The sequence below is a fragment of the Chiroxiphia lanceolata genome, chromosome 20, assembly GCF_009829145.1.
Source record: "Chiroxiphia lanceolata isolate bChiLan1 chromosome 20, bChiLan1.pri, whole genome shotgun sequence".
Taxonomy (NCBI): domain Eukaryota; kingdom Metazoa; phylum Chordata; class Aves; order Passeriformes; family Pipridae; genus Chiroxiphia; species Chiroxiphia lanceolata.
Window position 1 is genome coordinate 2,625,673 of NC_045656.1, and position 17,728 is coordinate 2,643,400.

Genomic DNA, 17,728 nt, shown 5'->3' on the forward strand with positions numbered 1-17,728 from the left:
TCACCCCAAACTGAGGAACTTTACCCTCAGCAGCTCTTTAAAACTCCATCTCTTCTCTAAGGGAGAGTATGGAATAGTTGCAACTCAAGCAGGAAGAGAGGTTTTGGCATTCCCCTGAACTCCTGAATCCACCTGCCTGATCCAAATGACTGCAAGGATGCAGGGCCTGCTCCAAGCCCTCTGACAATACTTCACAAAATGCAATGAGCCTGCAGCACGTGGGAGGAAAAAAAAAAGCTGTAAAAGAAAACTCAGCCTTGATTTCCATCAAGGCAGGTAACAAGAGATGGATGCAAAATTAAATTAAGATGACCTGCAGGGATGTGAGTGGACATTTATTAGTCACACTCACCTCCACAGCCTCACTGCCAGCCCAGAAAAGGCAGGACAACAAGGAATTATGACCATCTGTGCTTGTGAATCACAACACAGAAGAGGTCAAAGCTGGACCTTAAAACATTTCAAATTGTCTACACTGCACGAGGCAGGACCTGCTGTTCCACCCCCCACGTGCAGAGGGGTGACCACACAACACTGACACCCAAAAAACCCGTGCTGGAAACCCTTCTGCCCACTCCAAATCCAAGTAACTCTGAGGATGAAGAACTGCCTGTGATATAACCCTGAAGATACACAAGTTTCTCTCAAACCTGTATGTGAATAGCTCAGGTACAAACCCCCAGAGCAATTCCTGTGAGAGTAAGGATTTACTGCAGGACAAGTTACCTCAGTGTAAAATAAATGTCAGATTAATTTTATACTGTTCAGAATTCCATGAGAGGAAAGATGACTAAAGGGAGAGCACAACTCACCTGACACAGGAAACTTCTCACTGCACGAACTCAGAGCCTCCAAAGAGAGGATGGGACTTCAACTGAGGTGGATTTGAACAACTACAGCTTCCTGCCTGGCAGCAAGAGAGCCTGGTTGTGATGAATTACTGTCATAAATGCAGATCATCTGCTCTCTCATATCCAGTCCTCAGCATTCATTTTTATCACAGTAAACAACTGCACCTGTGGGGTCCTCTCACAGCTCAAGAGTTTGCACAAACCTGTCCATGTGCACATTCCCCAGCAGAGTCAGCACCAGGACAAAGCCATCCTTCCTCCCAGGCATGGCCATCAGCTCCGGCTCCCTCCTGGAATGCTGCTCCCTCCTGGAATGCTGACACATCACCCCAGGCACCCCAAGAGGGCCCTTTCTCCATTCCCTGCTCTGGTTGCAGGAGCATGAAACCAGAAATGTGGATTGCAGCTGGGCAGATGTGCCATGCAGAACGGGAATAAAGGCGCCAGTAATGAGAACTACAGCTTTTAAGGTCTTAAATTTAATCCAAAAAAAAAAAAAAAAAAAGGGACATGCCCACAGCAGCACACTTCTGTGGCATCAGTGACAAAAGCTGATCCAAGTTTTAGGGCCTCCTGTCCATCAGCTGACAACAGCTCATATCCCAAAGGGCCAGGACACTTCCAGGCACGCTGAGAGTGAACTTTTAATTCCACACCTACCCTTGCACCCTCAGGATTTAACCATTTGCAAAAGGGCAGCATTCACCTGGCACAGCAGAACACCTTTGCCATCTCCTCCAAGGAAAAAGCTCAAAGGATCAGAAACTGCAGCTCAACTTGAGGTGAGTGTGTGAGCTCAGACACAAACTGCAGCTCAGCTTGAAAGCAGTGTCTGTGCTCAGACAAACTACAGCTCACAACTTGAGGGCAGTGTCTATGCTCAGACAAAAACCTACAGCTCAACTCGAGGGCAGTGTCTGTGCTCAGATAAAAACTACAGCTCAACTCGAGGGCAGTGTCTGTGCTCAGACAAAAACCTACAGCTCAACTCGAGGGCAGTGTCTGTGCTCAGATAAAAACTACAGCTCAACTCGAGGGCAGTGTCTGTGCTCAGACAAAAACCTACAGCTCAACTCGAGGGCAGTGTCTGTGCTCAGACACAAACAGCTCAACTCGAGGGTAGTGTCTGTGCTCAGACAGCAGCTGCCCCTCTGATCAGGGGCAGGCACTTGGGTCACAGCCACAGGAACCTGATCAACACAGACATACAGGTTACCACAGAATTGCAAAGTGCTACAACACACAGGCCTCCCACTGCCCAAGCAGAGCAGCAAGAAAGCTGAGGAGAAAGTGGTTTGAATCTTTAAACAAAGGCACAGAGAGCAGGGAATCTCCACTGCCTGTGTATAAACCCACACCACAGTGACTTCAGCCCTGCTCACCACCAGCAGGACGAGCTGGAGAAGTGAAGAGCAGGAAGTATTTTATTGCTGTGTTCACTTTTTATTCACAAACTGGGCTATGACACGTGGTTTTCCTGCATTACTCTACTCCTCCATCATGGTGTTGCCACATTTTGTCAGTCGGTGAAAAGCCAGTGCCTAATTCTCCACAGAACTGCTGATGTCACCACGTCCCTTTCCTGGGCCCAGGATTCAGCAGTTCCCTGTTGGCCGCTGACCTCTAGTGGTGAGTGAAGGAGGGAGAGGGGAAAGGACCACAGTTCCACCGGGAAAACACTGATCCTCTCTCCCTCCAGATCAAAGCCAAAGGGTCAGCCACCCTCCCCTCACCAGCTGCAGTGCACAAGTCCATCCAAACTCAGGGACAGAGTCCCCTCCCAAGAGCCTGCCTTGCCCCCAGGTCAGTGGGGCTGCTCTCCTCACAGAGGTTGATACAAACAGCAGGAATTGTTTTATTTACCTCCTTCCCCCTCCCTAAGGTGAGGAACAGAGATGCCAATGCTCTCCCTGTAACACTGTCCCCCCCCCCAGACACAGCCTCCTGCGAGGTAGGGCCTGGCTTGGGGTGTCCCAGTGCTGCCATCTCAGCTCAGACCACTGAGGAAATCCTTGTATTTTCACAGAATCCCAGAATAACTGGGGTTGGAAGGGACCTTAAGGACCATCTCACCCCCTGCCATGGGCAGGGACACCTTCCACTGTCCCAGGTTGCTCCAAGCCCCGTCCAACCTGGCCTTGGACACTTCCAGGGATCCAGGGGCAGCCACAGCTTCTCTGGGCCACCTGTGCCAGGGCCTCATCCTGGGAAAGAGCCGTGGGAAGCCCACACTGCAGAGGCTCCCAAGGTAAGGAAGGTGTAATTACAGACAGAGGTTGGTGTAAATCTTCCCTCAGACTGAAAACAACACCTCACCACTGCAGCATCTGCTTGGGGAACAAGTCACAGTTGGTCTGTACCTACATCCAGCACACCTCCAAAGTATGTTACTTTTTGGGACAGGCTCTCCAAGAGCTCGTATTTTACTCTCCCACAACCAAACCCTACAGATTCACATCCAGGCAATAATATTTGAAACAATCCAACTGATCAGTGGGCATTCCATACCCACAGGAACAGCAGTACCTTTGCTTTCTTCATGTGGCCCATGATATTGCCAAGATCTTCAACATCAATGATAGAATTGGTGCCTCCAGCTTCCTCAGCATCAGCTTCCTCCTCACTACTGGTTTCAAACAATTCCTCTGCCTGTGGGAGAGATCAGAGAAAAACAATTAAGAATTTATCTGAATGTTAAACGTAACACCTTTTATCTAAGTGAGATAACTCCTTACTAGTGAAGACCTCTGAAAACAAGGAATATCCTACTAATAACCTGAAGGATGTACATGGAAGCCTGAAGCCCTTTAAACCCTTTAAGTGCCCCTGGATGAATAAACAGGGAGAGAGGGATTTGCTTTCCAAGGTAAACTCTCCACAGAGCAGAAAGGTTTCTCTCTTTCTGTACAAATCCAAGGTACAGCACAACAGCACTGGAATAACAGCAAGATTTATTCCTCTTGCCCCTGCAGCAGCCAGCACTCCCAAAATCAGCCAGAAGAGACACTTATTGTCCTACAAAATTCCCCAAGGCCACAGCAAAACATTCCCAACCCACATCAAATGGCTTGAGGGAAGGTTAAAGTGCCACAGCAGCTCTGGATCTTGCACTGGAGAGCAGGAAAGAGGATTTCTTACTCAAAATCTGCAATCAACACTCCAGAGGAGACACAAATGAATACAGGCAGATACATACAGAGGAAATACAGGACTTGCCCAGGTAACACTCCCCCAGCTGCCTCTGGAAAAACCTTGGGATGCAGGTAGACAAGCTAAGCTGCACCAGGATAAAGTGGAAGCAGGCTAACTGCTCTCAGGGAACTAAATGCTTCACCTGGCCATGGGACAAAGCAAAGGCTCTGATGAGAACCCAGAACTCACACTGGCCCCCTGGAGCATCTGCCACAACATAAACCTCACCCCAGTCAGGAGCAAGACTCCCTCACCAAATAAATGCCACCTAGCTGGGTCCAGCACTAATTCTTTTTGGATGGTTCATTCCACATATTATCAGCCATGGGTTCTCATCCCTCATCCCCCTCTGCTCCAGAACAAAGCATCAGGCTCCCACAGCATCCCTGTGGGCTGGAGGAGGAAGGAGAGAAGCCGAAGGGGCACTGACCCAGTACTGAGGCCTCAAGGACTGTGGCCGTACCTCAGTATTCTCGTGCTCCGATGCCCCGCGTTCATGATCCGAGCTCTCCTTGCTCTGCTTCCCTGGAGATTTACATTTCCCTTTCTTGCACTTCCCACTGCAGGGCTTCTTCTCCCCTCTGCAGAGGGCCTGGAGCCGAGTGAGGAATTTGGCTTTCCAGGCCTCGAAGTCGCCCTCGATGCTGCCGTGCCTGCTCCGCGCCACGTTGCAGTCGCCCTCGGCGCGGGTCATCACACGGCTGGCACCGAGCATCCACAGCCACCTGTCCATCCTCCTGCCAACCTGGGACAGCAGCAAAGGGGCAGGGATATTAAACCAACTCCAAAGGAAAGCAGGAAACTAAAAAAAAAAAGGTAAGGGTCAAGCCTGGAAGGAGAGCTAGCGAGCTGCACAGGACTGCAGGGCAGGGACTCGTGGAGTCCCTCAGCGCAGGCACAAGGCAGCCTGAACACCCCACACCCCCTCAGATTGCTGGAAAATCCCTCTGCTGTCACACTGGTGTGGCAAAGGACGAGCTCTGGGAACAAGCTGCTCTGTGTGATGCCTGTTGCTTAAGGTGTGTAACACATTTCACGTGGTCCCAGCTGTAAACACAACAACCTGGGGACAGGAGATGCCATTTTTAATGAGTGAGGTGACACCGATGACCAGGCAAAGATACTGCCACAGTTTACATCAGGGAATAAAGCTAAAATCCACAACACACAAAGTAACCAGGTTTGAGGAAAGCCCAGTAAACTAGAAGGCAGCAAGTGAGAACGTTTACAGTCCTGTACCCTCACGTGCTGACAGAAAGCTTTCCAAGCTGGGAAATGATCTCAGCAAGGGTTTACCAAGTGTATTCCCACATCTCCCAGCTCATATGGGACTCCCTTCCCATTTAAAAGGGCAGCAGAATTGCTTCAAAGTTGCCCTGTTCAAGTGGGCAAAAAGGCCAATGGCATTGGCTTCTACAAGCAGTGGTGTGGCAGCAGGCCCAGGGCAGGGACTGTCCCCCTGTGCTGGCACTGCTGGGGCACCTCCTCAATCCTGGGGGGCAGGTTGGGGCTCCTCCTGACAAGAGAGACACTGAGGGGCTGGAGTGTGTGCAGGGAAGGGAATAGAGCTGGGGAAGGGGCTGGAGCAGCAGGAGCAGCTGAGGGAGCTGGGGGGGCTCAGCCTGGAGAAAAGGAGGCTCAGGGGGGACCTTCTGGCTCTGCAACCCCCTGACAGGAGGGGGGAGCCGGGGGGGTGTCGGGCTCTGCTCCCAGGGAACAAGGGACAGGAGGAGAGGGAACGGCCTCCAGCTGTGCCAGGGGAGGGTCAGGTTGGACATCAGCAGGAATTTCTCCATGGAAAGGGTGGTCAGGCATTGGAAGGGGCTGCCCAGGGCAGTGGTGGAGTCCCCATCCCTGGAGGTGTCCAAGGAAGGACTGGAGGTGGCTCTCAGTGCTCTCGGCTGGGGGACAGGGTTGGCATCAGGCACAGGTTAGACTCAATGATCTTGGAGGCCTTTTCCAACCTCAATGATCCTGTAATTCTACTTGTGCCCTAAACCCAGTCCCTCAAGTCTGCAAACAGCTGCAATTCCCACCCAATCCCCCAGCACCGCTCACTTTTGAAGCTGTTCATCCAGCTGAGGCTCTCAGAGGAGCAGGAACCAAGAAGGAGGAACAGGGGACACACTTACTGTGTTGTAATGATCCACATACACCGAGTTCCCCAGGCCAAACACGGCGTATCTGAGCCCCTTCAGGTGGGTTTTCCCAACACGGAAATCGTTGGCTGCCTCTTCCAACCACCTGCAGAACCAGGCCGCGCTCTCCGTGGGCTGCCCATCCGTGTACGTGGCCACCAGGAACACACAGATGTTCCTGCTGGTTGTCTGAGCACAGGGACACAACAGGAGAGACAAGATCACTGCATTATCCAAAACACTTGGCATCAGGAAAAGAGCTGGAACACGCGGGCAGCTGGAAGGAGCCAAAAGACAAGATGGGATGGAGCAGGTGACAATCCCAATGGTGGTGACCGACCTGTCCCCTGGACAGGGACACAGTGAGCAGAACGGGACATCTTCCTGGAATCATACAATGTTAAGGAGTTGGAATGAACCTTAAAGATCATCCAGTCCCAACCCCCTGTCATGGGCAGGGACACCTCCCACTAGCCCAGGTTGCTCAAGGCTTTATCCAACCTGGCTTTGAACACTTCCAGGGTTGGGGCATCCACAACCTCCCCTGGGCAACCTGGGCCAGTGTTCCACCCCCCTCACAGTAAAAAAATTTCTTCCTGATATCTAACCTAAATTTCCCCTCTTTCAATTTGTATCCATTACTCCTTCCCCAGTCAGCAGCTTCCTGACCAGACTCCTTCACCACAGTCCCCCATGGATAAATATTTAAAACTACAGACTCCTTCACCACAAAGTCCCCCATGGATAAATATCTAAAACTTCCCAACCTCACATTTCCAGGTTTGTTAGGGGCAGTATCCAGTGCTGACAACTCACACTGAAACCCTCAGGAACTCCCAACACACGGTTCCCACATGCAGGGAGATACAACCAAAACATTTTGTTGGGATTAATTAAAACTATCAATACTCACAGAAGAAAAACTCATCAAGGGTTACTCCAAACACCTCACAAGGAGTATCTATCTTGTAAGCCTATAAAAGCTGCAGAAGCATCACCAGCTGCTTGTTCTGGCTTTAAACCCTTCCCCAGGTGCACACAGAGAAAGGGGGACCTGGTGCAGCCACTGTCACCCCTGAGTTACAGAACTGGCTCATACAAGGTCACTGTCAGCTTCAAAATGTTCTGTGTGATGCTTTCCCAGTAATTTTCAAAATTTTGGTATTTTCTGCTGAGGGCTGATGGGTTACACTTGCTTATATAGCAGGGAAACAATTTGCAACACACAGCTTTGAGGATTTCGAGGAGAACAGGAGAGAAATAAATGAGGAAAACAGCCTTGAGAATCCCAGGAAAAAACTTGTATTTATTATTCCTATCTATGCCATACCCACCTCCTCTGCTAAACAATCATCTGGGTCATAGTCTCCCATGTTAATGACTTCCACAGGCAAATTAAGGGAAGTAACAGCTTCAGCCAGAGCTTTGGCAAATCTCTGGAAAAAAGAAACATAGAGGAAGTCATCAATTCCTTCAACCCACACCAGCCCTGCTGTGCTCAGCCACAAAACCTCTCCCAGCACTGGAAGAACACCTGAGACCTGGACACTGGGCCTGTAACTCCTCACATTAAAAACATGAAGTAATTGGCTGAGACTTCCACGAATTTTAATGGCTTTACATTTCCACACACAAATGCCATTTTTTTTTGAGAAAGCACCAAAACCAGCACCTCTTCCTATGAAGACCTGCTGGCAAATTAAAATTATACTGTAAGAGTAAACTTGAAGCTTCATAATCAATATCCTGCGGTCCCCACTTAAAAGGAGGGGGAAAAATGTTATTTTTATAGAATTTTCACTTATCTTTTGTGTTGGGCAATGACTTGTAACGACCTAATGAACCTCCTAATGAACTCTCAGATTTGTACCCAGTGCAGTGTTTTAAGACAAGCAACATACTTGAATCCCAACAATATTTCAGATCTATTTCACAAATGTGGAACAAAAGTAACTGATACCTTTGCTGTGCCAGTCTGAGAGCCATAGAAGATCTTTACTCCAGCTACATACACCTCCTCTGCCTGAGGGGTGGCACATCCATTTACCAGCTTGTCTTCTGTTCCTTTGGAGGAAGAGGGATTCCCACTGGATTTTTCACCCTATGAAACAGGAGCTGTGTCAAATTCCATCCCCTCTGCAAGTGATGTCAAACCAAAAGCATTTAAAATTCAAATCCTGTGGCCAGACTGTCAGACAAACACAGCAGGAAGTGTTTCCCTGACCCAGGCCATGCTCCAATATCTGGGAGATAAAAGGATCCAGCTGAGCCTCCCAGACTCCTGCAGCAGAACTTCAACCACCTGCAGGAGGAGGTTTTCAATTCCTGAACGGCCCAATCCCACTCCCATCCTAAAACCAGTCCAACCTTGTCATTGCCATCACTGGAAACACGAAGGTAAAAACACCAGGCACAAGCAGAGGGATTTCCTTGGAGTGACAGACACAACATAAGAAGTGTCCAGCTTGGAGATCTGCTCCAAAATCAGAGCAACAGGAGCTTTCAGTGACTCTCAAACATAAAAGAATCCAAACTGAGAATTATATCCACATGAACTGAAGAGCATTTGGGATTTGCAAAACTCTAGGTGGGCCCATTTCACTGCACCAGTGGGTGCCTTCACCCAGCAACTCCTCACTTCCACTCACGGGGTTTTGGGGTGTCCTCAGACAAAAGTGCTCACAGGTTCAGTTACCTTCTTTTTGGTTTTGGTGGTGGTGAACTGAATGACAATCCAAAGGCTGATCCCCAAAGCAACAGCAGAGTAGATGTAAAATCTGTGCAGCCATATGGACGCCAGGCAAGTACAGAAGTAGCTCCACGTATCCATTGAGACATCTAAATCTGGAATAAGTCACAGATTCCGACAGTATGAATATGGAATGAGCACACAGAAAACAACCACACAGTCCCCAAAGTCTCTTCATGGCATCAGCTACTCCCCAGGCTCTGCAGAAAACAGGTTTTGGCTAAAGACAAGGCATTAAAACTGAATCAAGAAGCCTTCACCTCCTCAGGTGCATCAGCTGAGCTCCAAGCTAATATTTTAGATTCTGAGTCTGGATATTCTGGGGTTTTTCTTTATAGGGCACCTCTGTTATAAGGAAAAGCAGAAAATATTTGAGCTGTGCAAGTGCCTGAAAGTAAAAAATCCTTTTGAAACATCCACTGGATCATACTGGCCTTAGTTTGACACGAGTGCAGATCTCTGGAACTAGAAAGCTCCAGTTCAAGGGGGAATCACCTCCAGTTTGCTGCTGAACCCAACCCTTGCTTACACACATTAGATATTACACTGATTACAAATAGAGTTTCAAGGGCAGACTGAAACCTGGATTCAACTGGAAGCACTTCCTCAGAATTGTGTGGTGCAAGTGAAGTTTGACTTGGAACAACTGAGATGTTACAAGTTGGTTCAGTACATTCAAGGTACAGAACAGCCCAGCCAGGAATGAGCTTGTGTGGTGCCTGTGAACACCTATTTCATAGGAAACATTCAGGTGCTTAAAAAAGGCTGGTTTGTGACACTTACTTAGTGAGAAACACAGCTGACACCCTCCTACTGTCACCTGCAGCCCTCTCGGACCTCGTTTCTGCACGTATCAGACAAGAGCACAGAATCCAAGCACTCCCAGGAGGCTGGAAACTGTTCTCCTACTTTTCCCCTGGGCTGTTACTCACATTACCAGCTCAAAGGCTGGAGGGGATGCCCATCACCCCCTCCAGCAGCAAGACTGAGCCTCCCAAAAGAGATGAGCCAAGAGCACTTGCCAGTGGGCAGCCCCAGTGCTGGGGACCCAGCAGCAAACCCCTCAAGGGAGGCTCCAAAAACTTGCTGCAGCCCAAGTACCCTGCTCCACCTCACCCTCTGTATGTCCCACCTTCAATTACTCCATAGCACCCAAAATCCACTCCCTGACTCCCCACTGGAGCTGCCCCCCATCCCTCAGCCCTGTGCCTACCCAGGAACCTGCCCCTCTACACCACCCCCCAAGCCCACCCCATTTAATCCCTCCTCTATGCTGACCCCCTTCTGTACAGGCCCCTCACACAGAACTCTCACCCCCCTCCATAACCACCTCATTTATTACCCTCACTCCTACACCCCCTCCATAGTTATTAACCCCCACACACATGGTTATTACACACTCACAGTTATTAACCCCCACAGACCCATCCTTCATGTTTATTACCCCAAACACCCCCCCCAGTCATTACCCACACACACATTCCCCCCTCACCCTTATTAACCCCATTTCCCCCCCCATTATTACCCCGACCCCTTCACCCCCACCCCTCATGGTTATTACTCACACCCATCCCACTCCCCTCACAGTTATTATTATTATTACCCCTCCCTGTTATTATCCCCCTGCACACACTCCCCCCTTACACTTCTTACCCCCACACCCCTCATGGTTATTACCCCCCCACAAACACACCCCCCCCACCCTCATGGTTATTCCTCCTCCCACCACTCACAATTCATATCCCTTCTCTCTCCCACACACCCCTCAGGGTTATGACCCCACTTTCCTCTGCCTCCCGCAGTTATTATACCCCCAAATTGTTAAACATGTCCTCCTCACAGTTATTACCCCACCCTACCCCCCTTTCATGGTTGTACCCCCTCCACCCCTCATGGTTAATACCCCATCTCCCCCACACACCCCTCACAGTTATTACCCCCCTCCACCACCACCGTGGTTATACCCCCCTACTCCTCAAGGGTAATTTCTCCATCTCTCCACACACACACACACAACCCTCCCACATTATCACCACACACACACACACATAGTTATTATATCCCTTCTCCCCCAGTTTTTACCCCACCACACACTCTCCCCTCACAGCTACTACCCCCCAAATCCCCCTCCACGGCTGTGATCCCACACTCACACCCCCTCATCACAGTTATATCCCCCCCATCACAGTTATATCCCTCATGGTTCATACCCCCATCTTGCAGTTATTCCACACACACATAGTTATTACATCCCCCCCTCACCGTTGTTGTTATTATTATTATTAATTATCACACACCCCTCTCACAGTTATTATCCCACACACCACCCCCCCATCACAGTTGTACCCTCACCCCTCATGGTTCATACCCCCATCTCACAGTCACCCCCCACACACCTGGTTATTACATCCCCCCTCATAGTTATTGTTATTATTATTGTTATTATTACCCCCCATGGTTATTATCCCACACACGTCCCCCCACCACCATTGTTATACCCCTCACAGTCCATACCCCCATCTCACAGTTACCCCCCACACACCTGCTTATTACATCCCCCCTCACGGTTGTTGTTGTTATTATTATTATTATTATTACTACACACGCCCCCACACCATCATTGTTATACCCTCACGGTCCATACCCCCATCGCACAGTTACTCCACACACACACACAAACACACACACACGTGGTGACTATATGCCCCCTCGCAGTTGCCATTATTATTGTTATTATTATTACTATTATTATTATTACCACGCCTTCCCCTCACGGTTACTACCCCCCAAATCCCCCTCCACGGCTGTGATCCCACATGTCCCCCCTCACCATCACAGTTATACCCCCACGGTTCACACCCCATCTCACCGTTACTCCACACACACACACGTGGTTATATGCCCGCTCATTGTTAGTAGTAGTAGTAGTAATAGTAGTACCACACACACTCCCCTCACGGTTATTACCCCACACACGCCCGCCCCCCCCGCCCTATCTCAGAGTTACTCCCCACACACACACGCACAGGTGGTTATTACATCCTCCCCTCGCTGTTATTACACTTTCATTAATACCACGCGCCCCCAGCCCCGCACTGACCCCTCCGCCCCGGCCGGCGCTGCCCTCAGCCCGCCATGTGCCGCTCCCGCCCCTTCCGCCCGCCCCGCCCCGCCGCCATTCACTGCCGGGCCGCCGTTCACTGCCGGGCCGCCGTTCGCTGCCGGGCCGGGCGGGCGGGGCCGGCTCAGGGCCGCGGCCGCCGCCATGTCCATCTTCACCCCCACCAACCAGATCCGCCTCACCAACGTGGCCGTGGTGCGGGCCCGGCGCGCCGGCAAGCGCTTCGAGATCGCCTGCTACCGCAACAAGGTCATGGGCTGGCGCAGCGGAGCGTGAGTGCCCCGGGGAGCCGGCGGGGCGGCGGCGAGGCCCGGGGGGGAGCGGGGAAGGACCGGGATCGGCCCGTGTGGGGACCTGGATCGGCCCGTGTAGGGACCTGGATCGGCCCGTGTAGGGACCTGGATCGGCCCGTGTAGGGACCTGGATCGGCCCGTGTAGGGACCTGGATCGGCCCGTATGGGGAGCGGCGAGGGCCCATATGGAGACCAGGATGGGCCCGTGTGAGGAGCGGGGAGGGAGCGTGTGAGGAGCGGGAAGAGACCGTGTGGGGAGCGGGGAGAGACCGCGTGGAGATCGGGGAAGGACCGTGCGGGGATCGGGGAAGGACCGTGCGGGGACCGGGATGGGCCCGTGTGGGCACCTGGATGGGCCCGTGTGTGGAGCGGGGAAGGACCGGGATCGGCCCTTGTGGGGACCGGGAGAAGGACTTGGAGTGACCCGTGTGGGGACTGGGAAAAGGGCCCATAGGAGGACCAGGATGGGCCCGTGTGGGGACCCGGCAAAGGGACCGGGATGGGCCCTGGCTGGGAGCCCGTGTGCGCCCTCGGCAGTGACCCCTGTGCAGCAGCCCGGCTGTGGGGCCGTGGAGCTGCCCCGGTACCCGGGCCTGACCCCCGGGAGATGGTGTGGGAGTCCCTGGGCAATGACACCTCGGAGATGGAGGTTTTCAGGCTCTGCTGATCCAGCCCTGGGCAGCAGGAGCTGTTCCTTGTTTAAACACTGATGTGCTCCTTGCTTTGCTGGAGAGGGACTTTGGACAAGGGCCTAGAGTGGCAGGACAAGGGGGAGTGGCTTCGCACTGATGGAGAACAGGGTTAAAAGGGGTATTAGAGAGAAATTCTCCCCTGTGAGGGTGGTGAGGCCCTGGCACAGGCTGCCCAGAGAAGCTGTGGCTGCCCCATCCCTGCAAGTGTCCAAGGCCAGGTTGGACGGGGTTTGGAGCAACCTGGGCTGGTGGAAGGTGTCCCTACCCATGGCAGGGCATTGATCTGGGTGATCTTTAAGGTCCCTTCCAACCCATCCCATTCTGGGATGATTCTGTGAAGGTTTCTAACCCCATCCTTTTCTCTAGGGAGAAAGATCTCGACGAGGTCCTGCAGACACACACTGTGTTTGTCAATGTTTCCAAAGGCCAGGTGGCGAAGAAGGAAGACCTGGTTCAGGCATTTGGGACAGATGACCAAACAGAAATCTGTAAGATGGTAAGTTTTACACACTTAGCTTTAAAAAAGCTTGGAGAAGACTTACAGCCACACAGTAGGTTGGTTTGTACTGTTTGCAGAATGCTGCTGTAGTTGTTTGTTATGAAATGAGTAAAAAGGACTAGGAACTCTGTTTTATAGTCTTAAATTTTATGTATGCATCTGGCTGAAAAGAGTTCTGAGTGTTCTAACAGACAGCTTCTCTGCACTGATGTTGAGCACTGAAGAGTTCCTCACCTAAGATAAGTGGGCAGTTGCTTACTTTGGACAGTTCGCTGAAGTGTTAATAACAGATCCAATCTCTTGATCCTTCTTGGTTGGATAGGAACTGTGGGCTTGTTGTGGGTGATAAGAATTCAAGTAAATCTCATGAGTCAGCAGTGCCCTGGCAGCCAGGAGGGCCAACTCTGTCCTGGGGGCACCAGGGAGGGGATTGTCCTGCTCTGCTCTGCCCTGGGGCAGCCTCACCTCAACATTGGGGCAGTTTGGGGGGACACAATGTAGGGAAGGGATTGAGCCATTAGAGAGTGTCCAAAGGAGGCAACAAGGACAGGGAAGGACCTTGATTTGAAGCTGTATGAGGACACTGAGGGCACTTGGTGTGTTCAGCTGGAGAAGAGGAGACTGAGGGCAGAGCTGCAGCTTCTCCTGAGGGGCAGCTCCGATCCCTGCTCTCTGTGACCAGGGACAGCAGCCAGGGAATGGCTGGAGCTGTGTCAGGGCAGGCTCAGGTTGGATCTCAGCCAAAGGTTCTTCCCCCAGAGGCTGTTTGGGCACTGCCCAGGCTCCCCAGGGCAGTGGGCACAGCCCCAAGGCTGCCAGAGCTCAGGGAGGGTTTGGCTGATCCTCTGGGGCACAGGGTGAGATTGTTGGGGTGTCTGTGCAGGGCCAGGAGCTGGACTGAGTGATCCTTGTGGGTCCCTTCCAACTCAGGATATTCTATGATTCTGTGAAATCTGTGCCTCCCTCGCTGTAGTTTCCATGGTGAGGTTTTTGTCTGAAATCTTTCCAGAGCCGTCGTAACGATTCATTTTATCAACGTGATTTTTGTTTTCCTCACTTCACATCTACCCAAACCATTCAGACAATTGTTAAATTTAACAAAGTTACTGGAATTGCCACTCTTCACGTCCTTGATGTTTCTTAACTGATTTCTTTACTGTTACAACACAGATTTTATCCAAAGGGGAGCTGCAGGTTTCAGACAAAGAGCGCCACACGCAGCTGGAGCAGATGTTCCGAGACATCGCGACCATCGTGGCTGACAAATGTGTGAACCCCGAAACAAAGAGGCCCTACACAGTGATCCTCATAGAGAGAGCCATGAAGGACATCCACTACTCTGTCAAACCCAACAAGAGCACCAAGCAGCAGGTGAGTCTTCCTGCAACACCAGCTCCTGCTCCGAGGTGCTGCGCTCCGGTGTAATTCCTCAGCTCCCCGTCACACAGGGATCAGCAAAACCCCGGCACCTGAGCCCTCAGAGGGATTACTCAGCCATCTGGCAGCTGAATACAAGCAGCTCCTGAAACTCAGGCAATTTGTTTGCTAAGAATTCGGGGAAGGGAGAAAGAAAGAAACGTAAATAAAACAGCAGCAGTGGTACACCTGGAACAGAAATTAAAGGTTTGTGATTTATCCCAACTGAGGTGTTAGATCAGCCTTTGCATCTGAACTACCTGGGTTTGTGGTGTTTTGCAGTGTAACTGCTGTTTAGTTTTATTTCAGACAAGGTTTTTAAGTGTTTGTAGTGATCACAAACAGCAAGAACTTTGCTTTTTCTTGTTAATCTGACAAAAAGAGTGTGACAGCAACCTCCCTGCAGCAGAGTGGCAGTGACCAGCACTGAGAGATGGGTCTGAAGCTGGTGCAAAGGTTGGAGATTTTGATGTGCGTGGTGGTTTTGAAGCAGGTGTGTAAATGCTCTTCATGTCCTTCCAGGCCCTGGAAGTGATCAGGCAGCTGAAGGAGACCATGCAAATTGAACGTGCTCACATGAGGCTGAGGTTTATCCTCCCACCAAAGGAGGGCAAGAAGCTGAAAGAGAAGCTCAAGCCACTGATTAAAGTTATTGAGAGCGAGGACTTCCAGGAGCAGCTGGAAATTGTAAGCAAAAAGCAGTCCCTGGGCTTCATACTTGACTTGACTACGTATTTTACTAGAAGGTGAACTCCTAGATGGAAGGTGGAACTGAATCAGAGCTGCTCTTTGGGGTTTTTAATTTCAAACAATCCTAAGGATGTGAGCATGGGAGCAGCCTTTGTTAGCCAGAGATTGCTGCTCCAAGCTGAGCAGAAGCCCAGTGCAGTTTCTCTTAGCATTGATTGTCCTGCCACACTGATAAGTTTATCTGCATATGTGGAATGTTACTGTTATTTGTGTGGTGGCTCAAGCCTGTGTTTTATTGTTATATTATTATTTATTAGTGGTTAATTATTTTTTTTTTTAAAAGTCTGTGGTAAAGCAAAATTTGGTATTGGTAAAAATCTTCTTTGAAAACAGATTAGAATCCAGCAATCCCAACTGGAAAAAGCCATGTCCAGCATGGGGAACTGGAACTGCAGAAATTCAGGGGAAAGATTAGATTAGATTACCTGGAAGATACTGCCAAGACCTTCTTAGTAACTAAATGGGGTTTTTTAATGAAAATTAATGTTAGGCCTTGATTAGGGCCTGGTGAAATTCCGATATCCTTGCTTGACTGTGCCGTGTGGAACATTCCAGGTGTGCCTTGTTGACCCAGGCTGCTTCCGAGAGATCGACGAGCTGATCCGGAGTGAGACCAAAGGGAAGGGATCCCTGGAAGTGCTCAGCCTGAAGGATGTGGAGGAGGGAGATGAAAAGCTCGAATAACAAAACCTTCCTGCAGCAGTTCTGCTTCGACAGCCTCCCCTGAAATGACTGGTGTAGCCACTCTCTTCTGTTAGGCCTTCGTGGGTTTTTCCAATCTCTTGCTGCCAAATGTTTTCTGACACTAATCCTTTGGGATTTTTCCGTGCAGGGTTTTTTTATCATTTTACACTTGTTTGGGTTACAGACGTCTTTGCCTGTAGGAAGGTTCTGTGTCAGAGTTGCACTAATAAGGACTGAGTTAGGATGTGGTAGGAGGTTACTCTGGCTTTGCTTTAGTTTCAGGGTTGCTGTTGAAGTAGTTTGACTGATTTGGTGCCAATTGTTTGTACTTTTGAAGTTGTCAGTGTTGAGTGGAAGGTCGCACTGGTCACTGAGGAGGGGGTTTGTGTGTGAGGAGAGGAACCTTTAAAAAAAAGAGAGCCACATTTTCACTTCTAACAGATGCAAAGTGTGGATCACGTCCAAAAATCAAATCTTTTGGCAGCGTGAAAACTGACTTAAGACTTCCATGATTGGCTGCTTGGTAATTAAAGTACTTCAAAGGACCATTAGTAAAGATTTCCTTCACTGGATATAACAGCACTTGCTGACTTAGAGATGATGTTCTCCAAATAACTTATTCATAAGATATATTTAGCTACATTAATAAAAGCAAATGATCATCTATTTATATATTATAGATAAAGAAAGAAAATACTTATTTTTGTTAATAGTATAGGAGATATCCCTGGCTGTGGTGATGCTTTTTGTGGGCTGAGCCTGTGCTTGGGAGCTGCTCTGTTCACATGATAAAATGAATCTCAAACAGGCAGCAGTGGCCTCTGGCCATGGAGCCAGACGGGCTTTTGTTGGGCCGTAATTCCCAGCAGGAATTGTTTGTGTGTGCCCCTTTGCTTTTTTAGCGCAGCACAGAGCAATTCTGGCAGCTGTCCTTTATCCTCTGTCTTTTTGTGCTGCTCTCTAATCCAGGCACGGAATTTCCAGCCAGCTCCTGGGGCACGGGATACAGTTCTTGCTAATTCTGTTAAATCTTCTTGCAGCTGCGTTAAACAAATGATTTGAGGGGGGGTTCAAAGGAGAGGGGAAGGGAGGACAACAACAGGGGAAGGAGAGACTAAAAATACAAAGCACCAGGCAAAGCAGATCTGGTTCAGTGACTAAAAGCTAAACCAGCAGGAATTTTGGGAGCCTTTAATGTTGCATTCCTGTTTCCATGCTGATAGTAGGCAGCAGGTGAGGAGCTGGGGATAAATCCAGCCAAGGATTGGATCTCTCCCAGGTGAGTGTGTGGTGGTCCCTGGTTGCTGTCGCCTTCCAGGGCTCACCCTCTGACAGTTAAACTG

The 17,728-nt window shown here is 50.2% G+C and overlaps 2 protein-coding genes across 2 annotated transcripts in view; one reads left to right on the forward strand and one right to left on the reverse strand.

The window, feature by feature from the left end:
- LOC116796783 (S-adenosyl-L-methionine-dependent tRNA 4-demethylwyosine synthase TYW1-like) overlaps positions 1–12,085 on the reverse strand; it is a 101,997-nt gene extending 89,912 nt beyond the window's left edge. Inside the window, 7 exon segments of the mRNA XM_032707686.1 lie at positions 3,378–3,500; positions 4,507–4,788; positions 6,176–6,370; positions 7,516–7,617; positions 8,142–8,282; positions 8,877–9,025; positions 12,031–12,085. Coding sequence (XP_032563577.1) covers positions 3,378–3,500; positions 4,507–4,788; positions 6,176–6,370; positions 7,516–7,617; positions 8,142–8,282; positions 8,877–9,011 — 978 coding nt within the window. The 5' untranslated portion in view covers positions 9,012–9,025; positions 12,031–12,085.
- A 64-nt stretch (positions 12,086–12,149) lies between these two features.
- On the forward strand, positions 12,150–16,814 carry SBDS (SBDS ribosome maturation factor). Its single transcript, XM_032707723.1, has 5 exons — positions 12,150–12,323; positions 13,403–13,532; positions 14,706–14,906; positions 15,474–15,638; positions 16,257–16,814. The coding sequence occupies exons 1-5, from the start codon at positions 12,196–12,198 to the stop codon at positions 16,383–16,385; spliced, it is 753 nt and encodes a 250-aa protein (XP_032563614.1). The 5' UTR covers positions 12,150–12,195; the 3' UTR covers positions 16,386–16,814.
- The last annotated feature ends 914 nt before the right edge of the window (positions 16,815–17,728 follow it).